Source organism: Bubalus bubalis, chromosome X (assembly GCF_019923935.1).
Source record: "Bubalus bubalis isolate 160015118507 breed Murrah chromosome X, NDDB_SH_1, whole genome shotgun sequence".
Classification (NCBI taxonomy): Eukaryota; Metazoa; Chordata; class Mammalia; order Artiodactyla; family Bovidae; genus Bubalus; species Bubalus bubalis.
In genome coordinates, this window is record NC_059181.1 from 109,301,754 (window position 1) to 109,317,656 (window position 15,903).

The 15,903-nt window shown below is 52.0% G+C and overlaps 1 protein-coding gene and 1 long non-coding RNA gene across 5 annotated transcripts in view; one reads left to right on the forward strand and one right to left on the reverse strand.

Annotated features, from left to right (window-relative positions):
- Nucleotides 1–1,492: 1,492 nt before the first annotated feature.
- The window catches only part of MAMLD1 (mastermind like domain containing 1), a 118,580-nt gene continuing 104,169 nt past the window's right edge, over nt 1,493–15,903 (reverse strand). For 3 of the 4 annotated variants that reach the window (XM_044936579.2, XM_025275868.3, XM_025275867.3), the window contains 2 exons: nt 4,326–4,410; nt 1,493–3,355 (listed from right to left, as the gene is read on the reverse strand). In XM_044936579.2, the coding sequence (XP_044792514.1) occupies nt 2,262–3,355; nt 4,326–4,410 (1,179 nt within the window). In that variant the 3' untranslated portion in view covers nt 1,493–2,261. Of the gene's footprint in view, nt 3,356–4,325; nt 4,411–10,471; nt 10,716–15,903 lie in introns of all 4 variants that reach the window. The other variant, XM_025275869.3, reaches the window with a different exon arrangement.
- On the forward strand, nt 8,842–12,276 carry LOC112582021. Its single transcript, XR_003106630.3, has 3 exons — nt 8,842–9,110; nt 9,718–9,993; nt 11,388–12,276. It is a non-coding gene; the product is annotated as an uncharacterized LOC112582021 (long non-coding RNA).

A 15,903-nucleotide genomic window follows, 5' to 3' on the forward strand; every position in this document is an offset into this window, starting at 1 on the left:
GTGGGAGAGGCACAGTTCCCGTCTCTTTAGGATCTGCTTCAAAATGGGGCCACATTTAAGTGAAATTCTGTAGAAGCCACTTTCTTGCTGTGAGGGGCTTGCCCTAGTGTGAGGTGACAAGAGCCCTTGTTTTCATGCAGTTTAAACTGGAAACAGCCTGCAGCCAAGACGCTGCTGGCAACTGCTGGTGGGGAGGGCGGGGAGAGGAGGGGGCCAAGCGGGGATTGGGCAGCAGATCAGGATTGATGGGTCAGAAGAAGGGAGGCCCAGAGACGGGGCCCCGAGATTGAAGGGGGCAAGATGGCGGCACACCTCTTAAAGCCCCATTGGCCCAGCGTCCCGGACCACCAGGCTCTTACCCTCTGTAGTGCTCAGGAATATCAGGGTTGCGCTTAGTTTAGACCTTGAGGGAAGGGCAAGGGACAGGGAGGGGAAGGGTGGGAAGACCATTTTTTCCCGGGACCATACTTTCACCAGGGTCTTCCTAGATCTCTGTGTGAAGTGATGGAATTTCAGTCTCCAGGTCCCCACAACCTCCAGCCACCCTATGTGGGTACCCCTTACATGAGAGACATTGGATCTTTAATTGGCTGTCACCGTCTCAGTGGAAAGAGGATGGTGGAGAACTAGCTTCTCAATGCAAGCCTCCCCTGCCCCCTGCCCCCAGTGCAGTCAGTCCTCTTAGCGGCCTACACCGTAAAGGATGTGCTTCTATGCTGTGATGTGAAAGGATCGCGGTGCAGGCTACACAAACTTCCTGCCCCTCTCCTCTCAGTGCCCAAGCATCCCAAGACAGGGAGCACCATCAGAAAGAACCAAAGACACCAGCAGGCTTAACTGACACGGGTTTGTAGACTCAGAATGCTCCCTGGGAAAATGAAAACACAGAGGTACTTTTCTCCTGTTTATTACAGAACAAAGAAAAAAACACACTTGCTTGAAACAGATGCCAGAGTTCAAAAGCAGAGGCAAAATACCAGGTGGCAATTAAAATGTCATTACACAGAGTCTGGACATTGACAAAAGTTTACAGGACAGTGGGTGTGGCTTTTCTGTAACAGACACTTAAACATACGTGATGATAACTGCAAATAGAAAACATCAGTGACAAAACCCAAATCAACTATTCATGTTTACAGACTCATTTTTTTCCCCCAGACCACAGAGCCTTACATCAGAACAAATACTGAAAGGCCTTAAGTCAGGAGCATCTTGCCTCCACCCTGCAAGGTGCCCGTTAGAGTAGTGCAAACTGTCTGAGTGATAAAGGGTAGAACCCTCAGAGATGCCCAGCTCACAAACTCTCTTTGCTTCTCTCAAATCTCCAGAACTCTCTGCTGCTGCTGCTGTTGCTAAGTCACTTCAGCCGTGTCTGACTCTGTGTGACCCCATAGACGGCAGCCCACCAGGCTCCCCCGTCCCTGGGATTCTCCAGGGAAGAACACTGGAGTGGGTTGACATTTCCTTCTCCAATGCATGAAAGTGAAAAGTGAAAGGGAAGTCGCTCAGTCATGTCCGACTCTTCGCGACCCCATGGACTGCAGCCTACCAGGCTCCTCCATCCATGGGATTTTCCAGGTAAGAGTACTGGAGTGGGGTGCCATTGCCTTCTCCGCCAGAACTCTCTACCTCCTGGCAAATAATTCCTCTGCAGGCTACTTAATGATAAAACAGCTTGTGCTGTAACAGGCTCATCTGGAAAGAGCTAGAAGACGCTGCAAGGTTTGCAAAAGACATTAAGAATCACACTGGGCGATAGAAGTTTTAGTGGAAATGGGAATAGATGGCCAAGTGAGTTTCTATTTGGCATTTGTCAGTTTGCACAACACCTCTTGGTCACATCCACCATTGCATCAAAAGCGCAAGCAACTCAGCCACCTGGTTTGATAAGGTATGGCTGGAGTGAACAACACAGTCTGCATATTTTGAACAATGTAGAATACACACGGACAATGGCATAATAAACACAACTTTGCTGAAACGAAAGCTGTCTTAATTACAAACTCACGAAACGCAGTATAAACACTTCTGTCATGAACGTTTAGGAAAACCATGTACAAAATTTTCAGATATGTACAGGTAGCTTGAAAAAATCACCAGATTTCCATTTTGTCACAGGTAGAGAGAGGGATGGGTGTGGGCTGCCGCCCCTCAAATTGTAATGAGGCAATAAGCATGTGGCTGTGTGGGGCCAGTGGTAAATTTGCTAAGGACTCACATCACTCCCTGGGGAGATGGCCACGTGGAGGTTTGTAGGGCATTTAAAGCTTGTCAGCGTTCTGGGGGACGTGGCCTGCACTCTGGGCCTCGGCACCCTTGTCAGCAGCCTGGTCTTCTGCAGTGCCACTGATCAGCCTCAGGTTGCCCATCCAGTCTTCATCTGGGCTCTCGGTGGAATCCATCATGAAAGTGTCGAAATCCACTTCAGAACAGTCAGGGAGTGAAATAAGATCGTCCAGTGGGGACTGGGACGACAACTCAGAGGGGCTCCCTGTTCTGTCACAGGGACTGGCCGGGGACTGGCCGGCAGCCACGACGGAGGTGGTAACAGCGGCAACCACAGAGCTTGGTGGCTCAATGGCCTGGATGGGACTCTCAGGCCTGAAGCTGACCATACTTTGCTGGAGGGACTTGGTGGCATGTGGTGTGGGCACGGGGCCCTGCACTGGGCTCTGCCTGACACTCTTGTTGCCCAGCAGGCTGAAGCTGGGCTTGGCGGGGGCAGGACCCACCTCCTGGCTAGGTCTGCTTTCTGGGGCCACCCGACTAGGGGACACAACTGCCTGCTGCAAGGGAAACACTGGGGCTTCCAGGGAGGTTGTCACAAGGGCCTTGGCAAAGATGGTGCTGCTATCATAATGCTGCTGCATGCCATGAGCTGCTTGGCTCGGGGGTGGCTCCCTCAAGGCTGGGGTGTGCAGAGATGCTGCTGCCACCACCCAAGAAGTGCCGTGGAGCACGGTGGACATTCCTGACATATGCGGTTGTCTGAGCTGGTGAGGACCCAGGGCCTGGCTGTCCAGGGGGCTGGGATAGAGTCTAGGCAGGGGCACTCCTGCAGGAGCAGCCTTGGGCATCCCCATGTGCTGGTCGATGGAGCTGAGGCTGCCCAGGGGGTTGTGGCCCAATTGTGAGGGCGTGGGAAATGGGGGTCTGAAGCTGAAAATCCCCTGCTGCCTGCAGGGGATTGGTGAGAGCATGCCCATGGTCTCCTGGCCCTGCTGCCTGATGGGTGAGGCCATTCCTGAACTCAGACTGCTATGAAGGACCCCAGCTCTGGGTGGTATCATGCGCTGGCTGGGTGGGGAGCTTGTCTTGGTCCGGCTACACTTAGAGATGACTTGATCTTGGATGGCTACCGAAAGAGAGAAGCGGGGGTCAGTTCCAAAGGTGTCTTCCACTTGGGCTGCAGTGGCCAGCGGAGCCACTGGCCCAGCACTGACCTCTCACCTCCTGCCCTTGGCTCCTACTGAGCATCCTCCTCTGCCCTTGTTCCTCCACCCTCAGCCTGGACTTCAGTTCTTGGGGGAAGCCCTCCTAGACTCCCCAGGTCTGTGCTCACAGCTCCCCTCCACCCAAGAGTAGATCACGTTGGACTGAAAATGCCCATAGATTTTAAGCTCCATGAACGGGGTCTGGGCCTGCTTTTATAAACCTCAAACAATCCGTACACAGGCCTGGTACCACCCACCCCCTGAAGGATGTCCACCTCCTGACACTGGCCTGGAACTTGTCTGCCTGGTCCCTGCGGCTAAGGCACACCTGACATGCCACTCCATGCCACAGGTGGGGGCATTCAGCTGGTATCAGGCCCGAAGGAAAAGGGGGTTTTGCAAAAGAATGGAGGAGTGATAGTGCTATGGCGCCACCAGGCTACAACGAAGATGCTGAACACCCATTGGAAGGCAAGCAGCCTCCTCCAAGCCCCAGGCAAGAACACCCCTGTCCTGGCCCAATGTCACTACTGGCTGGGGACAACTGCTTAACACGTCTCCCAGGCTAGTTTGGCAGAGATCATCTGTAGTCTTTGGCTAACAGCTGTATCTTCAGCCAATCAATGTTGATTACATGGTTGAGTCAATCTCTTCAATCAAACAGTGATTTCAGAGTCATTAAGACTGGGCCTTCAACTGGGACTCTACTTACACTTTCCATGCAACAGATCCAACCAAGGTGCCATGGAAGTGCCTCACAGACCTACTCTCTTTTCATCAATGCTTTCCAGAATCATCTCAGTAATGGTTTATGCTGGAGGGAATTCTCCCCCAACCTCACACAGTCTCCACCGTTCACCCCTTTGAGAACATGGACTTTTAACTGTTTACCTTGAAATTGACTCATCCGTTGGGCGATACGTGAACTGCGCTGTTCAGGGGTCATTGCCATAAGACCTGATCTCTGCTTCTCTCGCTAAGTAGAAGATGAAAAAGAAGTGTTAGATTCAGGCTACCAATAAATTCTAGCCTTGGTGTCGCTGTGTGGAGACTCAGGATGTGACTTTGGTGTAGCAGAAAGCATGAGTGAACACACCAACACACACTCACATGCATGCCCCACCCTCCCAAGCAAAACTCCACAGGTATGGATACAAGTAGGATTCAGCACCTGAGTTAAAAAGCAATTGCAACAGCATAGGATGGGGCAGAGACACAGAGCTAAACAGCAAGAGCATGGAGAGAAAAGGTTTAGGCATTCTCGATGTCCTTCTGCTCGGGATGGGGCAGCAGTGAGATGCAGTCACCAAAGGAGGAAATGTGACATTAGGCTGCATTAATAGAAGCAGAGTATGTAGAAGGAGGGAGGTGACAGTCCTACACTCCTCTGCTTTGGCCAGACCATGTCTGCAGTGCTGACAAGAGTTTGGGCAGGCCAGTCTCAGGGAGACCCAAACTGGCTGCACCCAGAGGACACTAAGCAATGGGGCTTGGGCTCCCAAGCAAAGAATGGCTGAACCAACTGGGGATGTCAGGGGTGGGGCAGAGCAGAGCCTTTGGGCTATGTGGTGGTGGGTGCCCAGGCTGTCATGGGGAAAAGGGCCAAGGCTTGTTCTGGGTGGTCCTGGCATGAAGAGCAGGGGTGATCACTTGCTCACATGGATGCATTGCCCAACACCCGGAGTAGTCACTCATTTCCAGCTTCCCTTTGCTTTTCTGATGGGCAGCAGCATGGGTGATGGGAACGGGCTTCCGATCTCCATCTCCAAGCTGGGTGGGCACAGAGAGGAGCCAAGCTTCAGGGCTTCAGTCCAGCCCAAGTCTGGGAGTGCCTCGAGAGGCCCCCCACCAGAGAGCCAGCTGAGGGCCTGCAGAAGGCATAACTTGCCCCAAGACCCTCAGCCCTTTGGTGCCAGGCTGTGGCTGGGCCCTGGGTATGACTTGCAGTCCATTGCTCACCCGCTGCTATATCTCTCCCCTTCTCTGCTCTGTGTGCCAATATCCAAGGCAGCCCCATCAGGGAGCACATCTCCCTGAGTTTACTTCGGAACTGCATCCCCCACACCCCTGCAGACGCCAGAAGAAGACTTGACCGGACAACACAGGCTGCCCGGGTAGTCTGCTTCTCTGCTCTTGGATGGCTGGCATGGGAAGAGGCTGGGGCAGAGGGCCGGTGCTTGGGAGAGTGCCCAGCTCCCAGGTCTGGTGGCAGTTCCCGGCCTCAGTTCCTGCCAAGGCAGAGGACGAACATGAACACGTGGCAGTGGGCGGACTGCATGGCGAGCGATTTCAGCATCCTGCCCTTAGCTTGCTTCCTGTCCAAGCTCTTGCCTTCCTTCCCCTGGGGCGGCCCTCTTCCTGCTAAAGCATGCATTTGGAGGGGGGCAGGACCCGAGGATCACAGGAGTCATAAGATCGCCAAGGCCATGCCTCTGCGAAGTGGGGGAGATGGGGGGTGGGGGGTGCTGAGCTCTGCCTGAGATGCTTAAGGTGAGCAGGCATTTCTGAAGGCAGCTCTCACCTCTGGTGTGCCCAGTCACCCTCCTACTGCGCCAGGAGATCCGGGCAGAAGATCTATGGCCCCAGCTTACTAATGTGACAGCTGAGGCTCACAGAGGGTCAGTGACGTGCTCCAGGCAACACGGCTGGTAAGTGCAGTGTCTCCTAACTGCAGATCGAGTGCTTCCATCTCTGTAGCCCACTGCTTCCGGGACCGGCTCCTGGGCCCTCTGTCTACACCAGCTCTAATTCTGTCTATACCAACTCTTAACTCCATCCCCACTGGCTGCTCCATTAGGTTCACCAAATTACACAGTTGTACAGGGTGGGAGAGGGGCAGGTGGCGGCTACCGAGGGCGACGCAAGAAAAAGCAGGGAATGACGACGATGGGCCCAAGAGTCCAAAGGGAAGGAGATAGAGAGGAAGACACCCCCAGGGCCTGGGAAATCAGAGTGAAGGCGAGGCTGGGGCAGGGGTCAGAGTGGAGGAAGTGGGCAGTGTCTGCCAGATGACAGAAAATGCTTCTTGAAGGGTCAGGGTTACAGGGACAGTGGGATGTTGGCCAGCGTTCATCCAAGGAAGCAGAAAAATCCGGAACATCCAGAATTGAAGGGAAAGTCTGGTTGGGGCCACAGAAACTCCAAGTCCAAACAGAAGGGCTGATGCTGGCCATCCTGGGGTGTTGCTGTCAGGCAGGACCCTCTTCATGCCACTGGGGCATGGGGGGCACCGCCAGCCCTCTGCTGCCCGCCTGGCCCCCGTCCCTGGCAGAGCAGCCAGAGCGTTCTCTCCAGGCTCCCCTGGAGGCGGCTTCCTTTGTTTTGCAGACAGAGGCCCCCATCCTTTGTTCTCAATCAGTGTGCTCCAAAGATAAGCCCCAAGAAAATAGTTGTTGCCTTTTGACACTGACAATTAGGATCATTGGAAAATAGAGAAAACAGGAAATGACAAATGTGTTCAGTGACCCGGAGGAAGCGATGGCTGAAAGTGGCTGCTTAGTGACGGACACTCTGAAGGAGGGTTACAGAGGAGCTCAGCCAAGCACTCTTTTTCCTAGGACTGCGGGTGGTTGTCATGGCACTCAGGATTGCTGTACAGGTGACACCGACGGGGCAGTGGCAGGTGGGCCCTCTGGGAGCCTAGGTGTGCTTCCCCATGTTGTCCCCGGAAGGAAGGCAGGAACTCTCCCAAAGAACGTGGGCCCAGCTCCTCCTTCCATCCGGCCAAGGGGCCACCCTCAGAGAGGCCTCAGCCAAGATGGTAATCCAGGAAGTCCTGGGACTGCTTTTCTAAGCTTCATGCTAAGGCCAAGGAAGCTCTGGGGCTCACTTGAGGCATAGCGCTCCATCCAAGTGTGCTAGGCATAGGTGGAAGAGACAGACGCAAGGCTGGCCCAAACCCCCCACTGCCTCCCAACACAGCAGAACCCAACACTCAGCTACCCAGGAGGCCAGGCCGCCCTGCGGGCCTCAGCCTTCAGCCACTGTAGGTGGGGGTCTCTTGTGAGCCCCCGAGCAAGCACCTGATACACCCTCTCTCCACTGCAGCCCACTCATGGTTTCATGACAGATTCAACCCCTTCGTAAAGCCCACGGACACGTTAACTGGATGGGGGATGGGACAGAGGCAGAGGGTTGGCAAGACCCCCACGTGGATGCCCACACTGGCTTCCTGGGCTTCAGGTGGATTCAGCCTGAAATTACTTGGCCCATGATCCCCAGGAGGAGTGTGTTCTGACTGGGAAGGGCTTCAAAACGAATAGCTCTGACAGATGAGGGATGGAGTCTAGGGAGGGAAGGAGGGAAGGGAGAGGGAGGAAGGGAAGGGACAAAGTGGGGGGTGGTGAAGGAGGGGTGGAAGAGGAGAAAAAAGGGCTGTGTGCAGGGGTTTCTTTTTCCAGCACTGGGGCACTCCTGCCTCCTCCCCAGCAGATGTGCCCCTGAGTGCCACGCACAGAGCAGCCTGCAGGTAGCAGAAAACACGCAGCTCTGTGTTAGAGGATCAAAGGTTAAGGAGCTCCAGCATGTGGGCTGCTTTGTTCAATACTCCACTACGAAAAGTACCTTCTTTGGTAGCTTTTGGAAGCCAAATTTGGAAACGGCTCACTGACTCTTCTGACTTTTCCTTTGGAATGACAGGAAGACAGCATTCTGCATGGAGATCTGAGTTCTAGGGGCTCCCACAACGGCCCTGGAGGGGGACTTCTCAGACCTGTGGGCCATGAAGATGCTTCCACTCAAAGCCTTGTTTGAAGGGCATGGATGCTCTCAGGCTGACACTGTCCTCAGGCGTCCTTCAGACACAACACGGGCTGCCCACAGTGAATGCAGGCCCACTTCACCATGTCCTAACTCTCCCTCCTAACTCTTGGAGCCTATGACTCAGTTTCTCTGGAGTGCCTCCAGATGGGAGTGCTGAGGGAACCCCAGAAGCCAAGGCCAAGGCAGGCCATACCTGCTGTTTCTGAAGGCCTCAGCTCCGTGCCCTTCCCTGCCCAGTGGGGGGATGGGGAGGGCAGCCTCACTGACTCTGGGGTCCCCAAAGCAAACTGCTGGATCCCGGGTGGGTAAAGAGGGTTTACCTGGCAGCCCAGTGAGGCCCTGTGCCAGTCAAACACGTCTTGTGGGTCTACCATGGGACCTAGTGGGTCTACCATGGGTGGGGCTCTGTCCCAGCCCTGGGGTGGTAATGTGTGTGTCTACTCTCAGGAAGCTCACCATGGAGGGAGAAACCGACAAATAAATCAATCAAAGGAAATCACAACCTCACAACCGAGTGAAGGGATGGGGAGGGGAGGCACAGCAGAAACCCGGGCTCAGGGCTTGGGGCCAGGGGGTCCATGGGAACATGCGGGTGCTAAGACAGGAGAAAGCTGAGGGTCTTTCTTTGCCCCTGGGGGCCCCTGGAGCAGGAGTCAGGGACCTCCCCTCAGTGATGATGCTATCCTTGGGTTGGATCCAATCTGAAGCTGCCATTGGTAACTTGACAAAAATCACTGCTGTTGAAAATGACCGCCAGAAAGCTGGAGGTCGCCTTTTCTCCTCTCCACTTTCTGCTTTGCAGTTGACTTCTGACTCCAGGCATCTCTCCCGGAAGGGCCAGACTTCCATGCTGTGAGTGATCTGGCGGCAGAGGAAACAAATGTCTTTGCAGTTCGCCTCTCTTCTCCCCCAGAGGTGAGGGCCTGCGTCTTCCGTCTCACAGAAAGTCTGGCCTTCCTGAGTCTGGGCTGAGCTGTAAGTTCTGTCCCTCCAAGTCTTCTCCCCAACCCGGCCCCAAGGCAGGCCCAACTTCCATAGCTCAATAGTGAGGATCTGAGGGCCAAGATTCTGCCTCACCCTCCACTGCTTTGAAGAGAGATAACATGCTGGGGAAAGGAGTTCTCAACATCAGCTCACTCGGATCTGTCATTCTTTGCCTTCTGGGGACATGGAACACCAGGGTGGAACTCAGACAAATCCTGAGTGGACGATGTCCCCATTTGTTTTTTTGCTAATTCTCTTTCTTTGGCAGTCTTGTGCTGGACAAGCCGAAGAGCACTGTGACTCTGACAGCACATAGGAGAAGGGTGAAAAAAAAGAGAGAGAGAGAAATCGATAGCCCTTGAATGGAAAGCACTGCTTGTTCCTGCGGGCCAAGGCCTGTGGGATGGGAGAACAAGGCCACACAGATAGCAGCAGCATTTCCATTAGCAGCCAGAATCCCAGAGGTCATTTCAGCTGGATGAGCATCCTCTGATCACTCTCTCTCAGCAAATGCTCCTTTCTCTACTTTGCTCTGCAGAGAGGGCTGACGTCCTGCACACACTGATACGTCATGCACCAGAACAACAAGTTCATGAGCCAAACAAAAGTCTCTGCAACGTCTGCTTGGACACCATCTTGCTGTCATGACCACTAAGGCAACTCCTTAGGATGAGTCAAGCCATTTCTTCCAGAATCTGGAGGACGATGCAAGCTCACAGCCCTCTTGGCCAGGCCTGGCTTGGCTTTCTTCTGCCTGCCCTCCTCGAGTGGGGCCATCTGACTTCCCACTTCATGAGGGGCACACGAATCCCAGGTAGGGTCAAAGAACACCTCGGGTTGTGAAGCCCACAGCAGATGGCTGGAGGAGAGGCAGCTCCCAAGTGCCTGCCAGCTATGGAGTAGGCAGGCACTGGGGGATTGGGGAGGGGGGAAGATTTGTAGTTCCAAAGGCATAGGCCCTATCTGCCTCCAGTTCACAGTCTGGTCACAGGGACAGACAGGCAGGGAAGGAACTGGGGTGTTGGATGGCCAACAGCAGGGAGGGAGTAACTGTCCCCGGGGTGATGCCCACTTAATTTCCCTCTGCTGGCTTGGGTGGTCTCTTTGCCAAAGACTGACTGGGACGCAGCAGAGAAAGCTCTGGACATCTCTCCTAGGTGCACAGAGCTTTACGGGCTGGGCTGTCACCTCCTCTGTTCCTCCAACAACACTGTGCAGCAGGTGGGCAGGCTGAGCAGGGGACTGTGTCCAGTTGACAGATGAGGAAAGCGAGGCTGGGGGGAGTGACTTACCAACAGTGTCGCAGCTAGGCAGTAGTGGAGCGGGCACCTGCCTCCAGGCCTTCGGATCCCAGCCGCCCCAGGGCGCTGCCTCTGAGGTGCTGTACGAGGAGGTGACTTGGGCCAGCTCATGAGCAAAGGAGCTGCTGGGCAGGAAGGACTCACTCCCCAGGGCCTGGCAGGACGGGGGCTGTCGCCCGAGGCTGACCTGGGGGGGCCTGGCTTCCCCAAGCTTGCAGGCTTTGTCTACATGAGTCTACAACAACCATTGAAGAGTCTGTCAGCGGCGTGGCCACGACTTGCCTCTGAATACTCCTGTCACTGCCCTGACCGCCTAGACGTGGGTCATCTGGGGCTTTGATTAGACACACCAACTAGCCTGGGCCAACCAAACCCAGCAGCTCCGCGTTCTTAATTGTCTTGGGTCACAGACTCCTCTGAGAAGTCTCTTAAAAGCTATAGTCTCTCTCCACAGAAAAAGCACTTATGCTGGTGTCTCTTCCTTCCCAGCCCACCAACATTTTACATATAATTTCAGGGGTTTTCTGGACCACTTACTACCCATCCATGGGTCTCAATTAAGGAGACTCTGCCTCCATCAGTCCTGTCTGGTTTGAAATGGGCATCAGGCTATGTCAGATAACTGGTTCGTCAACAATGCCCAATCCCAATCTGTCCCCATGCTCTCCCCCCCAACAGAGAACACCATTCTACACTGGTCTGTAGGTACATGTGTGTACATGTGCTGAGTAATGTGCACACCCAGGCAGTCAGGCAGGAACCTCCCAACAGCCCTGAGCTGCAGCCCTCAGGCACTTCACCCTGCCGGGGCCCCGAGGATTAGGGACTTTCGTGTGGGTGGCACATCATAATGTTTTAGAAGACAGGGATTTTATCTGAATTTGAACATCTGACCCCATTCTTTCAGCCAAAGGCAATTAAAACCCTCACACTTGATATTCATGTCAGAGGAAGCCTCAAGACTCCACGGAGGTGCTGAGGGAACCCTGACCTCCTGCTGAACACCTGACCACGGGGTGCCCAAGACAACCAGGGAGAGCCCGCCCTGAGGAGAAGCTCTTTGTATGTAAAGCAGCCTCTTCATTCGCTTGCTTTTCATACCTGAGCTTCAAGTGATCACCCATGTGTTATCAAACATCCCAGTAGACAGGGAAACATTTATCTCCTGATCCTCAGCTAAAGAGATGGAGTCAATTCAGTAAACATGACTAAGCGCCTACAGTGGACAATTCTCTGGATGGATGACAAGACACTAGATATTTGGATGCCTCATCTGAATTGAATTAATGGTAAAAACTGCTACCACTGAACTGATCAAGCATTTGCTATGTACCAGGCACTAAGCCAAGTGCTTTTGATCCTTGGTGTCACTCAACCCTTGAAACAGCTGTATGTGAGGCAGGAACGATTACTGTCCTTACTTTACAATGAAGACACAGAGGCCCAGAGAGGTTAACAAAGTTGCCCAAAGTCACACAGCTAGTAAGTAGCAGAGGAGGATGCAAATGCAGGTTTGCCTGGTTCTCAAGTCTACATGGAGTTTGGCATGGTGAGTGTATGTGTGCATGTGATTAGCTTGTCATATGGAAAACAAGTCTGAAATGTAGACACTGTTCAAATATGCCATTAAGAGAAGTACAGGCCAGGTTTTACAAGCGGGCCCCGGGGCAAAATTTTAAGAACAAATTAGGCTCAGATGGTAAAGAATCCATCTGCAATGTGGGAGACCTGGGTTTGATCCCTGGGTTGGGAAGATCTCCTGGAGGAGGGCACGGCAACTCACTCCAATATTCTTGCCTGGAGAATCCCGATGGCAGAGGAGACTGGTGGGCTACAGTCCACAGGGTCACAAAGAGTCAGAAATGACTGAGTGACTAAGCACACACACAAAGATGGGATTGAGAGTTTTAGAGATGACACTCCTCTCCCCAAAGAAATACAAAACCAAAAAACCACATGGAATATGCTTAGCAACTGAACTCAGTACATGTGGGAGAGAAAAGGCTTTTGCCATCCTGGCGATATACCCACCACGGAGGGCCCGGCACCCCTCCACTCGGGTGGCTGCATCAGTGCAGAGCCAATCTCACTGACCACCTGCAGCTTTGCTAAGTCAAGCTCCAATTTGTCCTTGAACCAAGGTCATCTGGGACATGAGCAGAAACATCACTCTCTACAATGGGCTATTCTTTGTGCCTGCATACTGAGCACCTTGGTAATTTAAAACAATGTTTTATAGCCATGGAGGGGTTTTTGCAATCCTGATATGCAACTATTCCTAGAGGTCTCATTCCTTGCCCACCAGATGACGACACAGTTGGAAAGCGATGAGCGGGGCTTATTTGTAGGGAACTGAAGCATTGTAAGCTTTTGCTCAGGAGTCCCTGGTAGCTTCATGTGACTGGTAGGATATTAGTGACGGGTCAAGAAGCAAGGCCCCTCATCAGCAGGAACATATGCTCCCAGTGCCTTGGTAGTTCATCAGGCAGAAAAAAAACCTGCCGATGGCACATGGAAATTATGATCAGCAGAAGATGCCCCAGCAGTGTGGGCAGTTCTGTTTCAACAGCAGTTTGGAACAGGCCAGCAGCCACCCATTCACGTGGAGCAGAATGGGAGCAGACACTTGGCAGACCAATGGGATCCTTGGTTAAAAAAAGAAAGATATAAACTAGAGATTCAGTCGAGACTCTGATTGACAAGGAGCTTTGTCGCTGATGTTCATGCATCTTCTCTGTTTTATTTACTTTGGCAAAGAAACCTCTGTCCCACACCCTGTTAGCAGGAGGCCCAGGTTCCAAAGAAAAGGTGGTAGGGATGTTTCAACTCCTCGAGATTTCCACACATAAGGTAAACCCATCTCTCTCTTAGGAATCACTGAAAATCTCACAAAGCAGGTCAGTCCATAACTGGTAGACAATGATTACTACCTCTTGGATTGGCTGGTCCCATGTGATTCCAAATTTTAGAGAATCAGACCCTGGGATGAATAGTGTCTGATGCTGGTGCCCAATTTCACAGAGCTCACACCCACTAGGCCTCCCATGCTACAGAACATGCTAGAGAACCTGCTGGAAAAAGGTTGTCTCTGGGTCTCTCCAATAGCTTGCAGATACTTACAGCCCCAAGCACATCCTGTAAGCTCTGTTATTAGGGTTCTTTGTCCCTGGGCCTCCCTTCTTCTTGGCAGCCAGGTCTCCCGCCCCACTGTGTCCTGTACTCTAACCTCCAGTCATACCATCTCCTTGGAGCTCCCCAGACAGGCTGCCACGTGCGTTCAGCCCTCTGTGCTCATGGTCCTTAGGGGTCCTGCATGTCTTTGGAGATCCACCCTGAGAATTCTGTCTCTCCTTTGGAGAAGAAAATGGCAACCCACTCGTCCAATCTTGCCTGGAGAATCCCCATGGACAAGGAGCCTGGTGGGCTACAGTTCATGGGGTTGCATAAAGTCAGACAGGACTGAGCAACTAACACTTTTTGGTCCAGCGCCTATGGCTGAACACCTCTGACTGAATGAACATCCTTGTTGTGCCAAGTCTTAATCAAAATTAAATCCCTCTGGTGCCCAGACAGTGCCTGACATAGGCAAAGTGTTCAACAAATATTTGGAAAATCCAACCAACTTGACTCTGTTATGAGTTTGGCATGATGTCCCTGGCACTTGGGAAATGATAATCTAGTGAAGGCTGTGCTAGCTTCTTTTTGGGATGATCATTAATGATAAACTGAGCCTGGACTCTCATTTTAAGCACATCAACTCATCCCTTTTCAATGCTGTTGGGTTAATAAAACCCATCAGCAGAACAGAAAACATAATCACACTGTGGAAATAACATCTGTTAACATATTTATTGGACTAACTGTGCATGTACACATATATTTGAGGCTGTCCTTAGTTTACAAGACAAGGAAGTGGAGATAGGTTTACCCAGGACACACAACGACAATGTGGGTACAGACCTGGATCTGATTTACAGAATGACTAAAACCCAAGCATCTGCTGGGTTTGGGAGAACAGGGCTCCTTCTCTGCACATGGAGAGAAGCAGCTGGGTGTCCTTCATCCACACTGGAGTAACTCCATGTTGTTGGCTATTCTGTGACCTCACCATAATGCAAATAGGCCCTGGTGTGAGGAGCTCAGATTATGACTTGCCCCCACAGATACTCAGGATGCTCTGCAAGAAGCAGATGACTGCTCTGGCTTTATCAATTACTAACTGGGTTAGATCTTGGCCCAGTCTTTGCCATGGAGGTCTGAAGGAGGTGCATGTGCATTTGCAAGGTTATAGCTGTTCACTGTAACTCCAGTGGCTTCTAGGAGCTTGTAGATTTCTAGACTTACTCATTCTGAAAGTTTAGGCAACAAATCCTGAACTCAATTTCTTCACTGACCATGTAACAGAGGTGAACAGAGACAGCTCAGGAGGTACTGGAGGCTTTGTGCATGTGCTAGAGGCTCTCAGAGGTCAAGATGCCAGATAAGTCAACAGTGAGATAAATATGCTAAGGTACTAAATGCCATCCAGACAGCCCAAAGAGGGCAAGGCAGACCTGTGGAAGAAGCTGGATCTTTGAGCAAACTGGTGACTGTCCCTACATGTCAAAGAGAAGTGACAGGAGACAACTTTGTAAATATGAAGCAATGCTTTGGGAAACCAGGAAAAGGTAATGTGAGTCAGACTTCTTGGCCTCTTACTTGCCTTTATACTACTTGGCCAAATGCAAATTGGATTTCACTGTATTACAAGCATGCATCTATTGATAACACTTACAAGAAGTTTTACAACTCTAGCCTGAGATTCTGTAAGGAATAGAATCCCAGAAGTTCAACAAGCAGCATGTCCCACAGAATGCTGAGATGGGACTCAGCCTCCCAGAAGGAAGAGAATGTACTCTTCAATATGGTAGCCCCTGGCCACATGTACAAAAGCACTTCAAGTGTGTCAGGTGCAAATGAAGAACTCAATTCTTAATTGAATGTACCTTTAATTAATCAAAATTTAAAGAGCCACATGTGAATGCTGACAACAGTATGGAGAGTATAGCCCTTTGGCCTACTGGCTGAGTGCAGGCTCTGGAGAAAGAGGGTCTGGCCTGGGCTTGACTCATGGATTGAACACTTCTTAGCTATGTAATTGTGGGGAGGCTGCTTAACCTTTCTGTGCCTTTATATTCTCATCTGTAAAGGGGAAGTCATAGACATGCATCATTCAGAGAGTGGTGGGGGTTACGAGACTTCATGGAGTTAACACACATGCAGTGTCTGCATGTTATATTCTCTGAAGGTTAGTTAGTGATGATCTTAATTAACAATAACACTTCTGCCATTTATCAAGCACTTTTACAATATTCCAGGCACTGTCCTGTGAGTTTTACATGGGCTAGCCTGGATTTGTGGGAGGAGGTGAGCTCCAGGTCCTT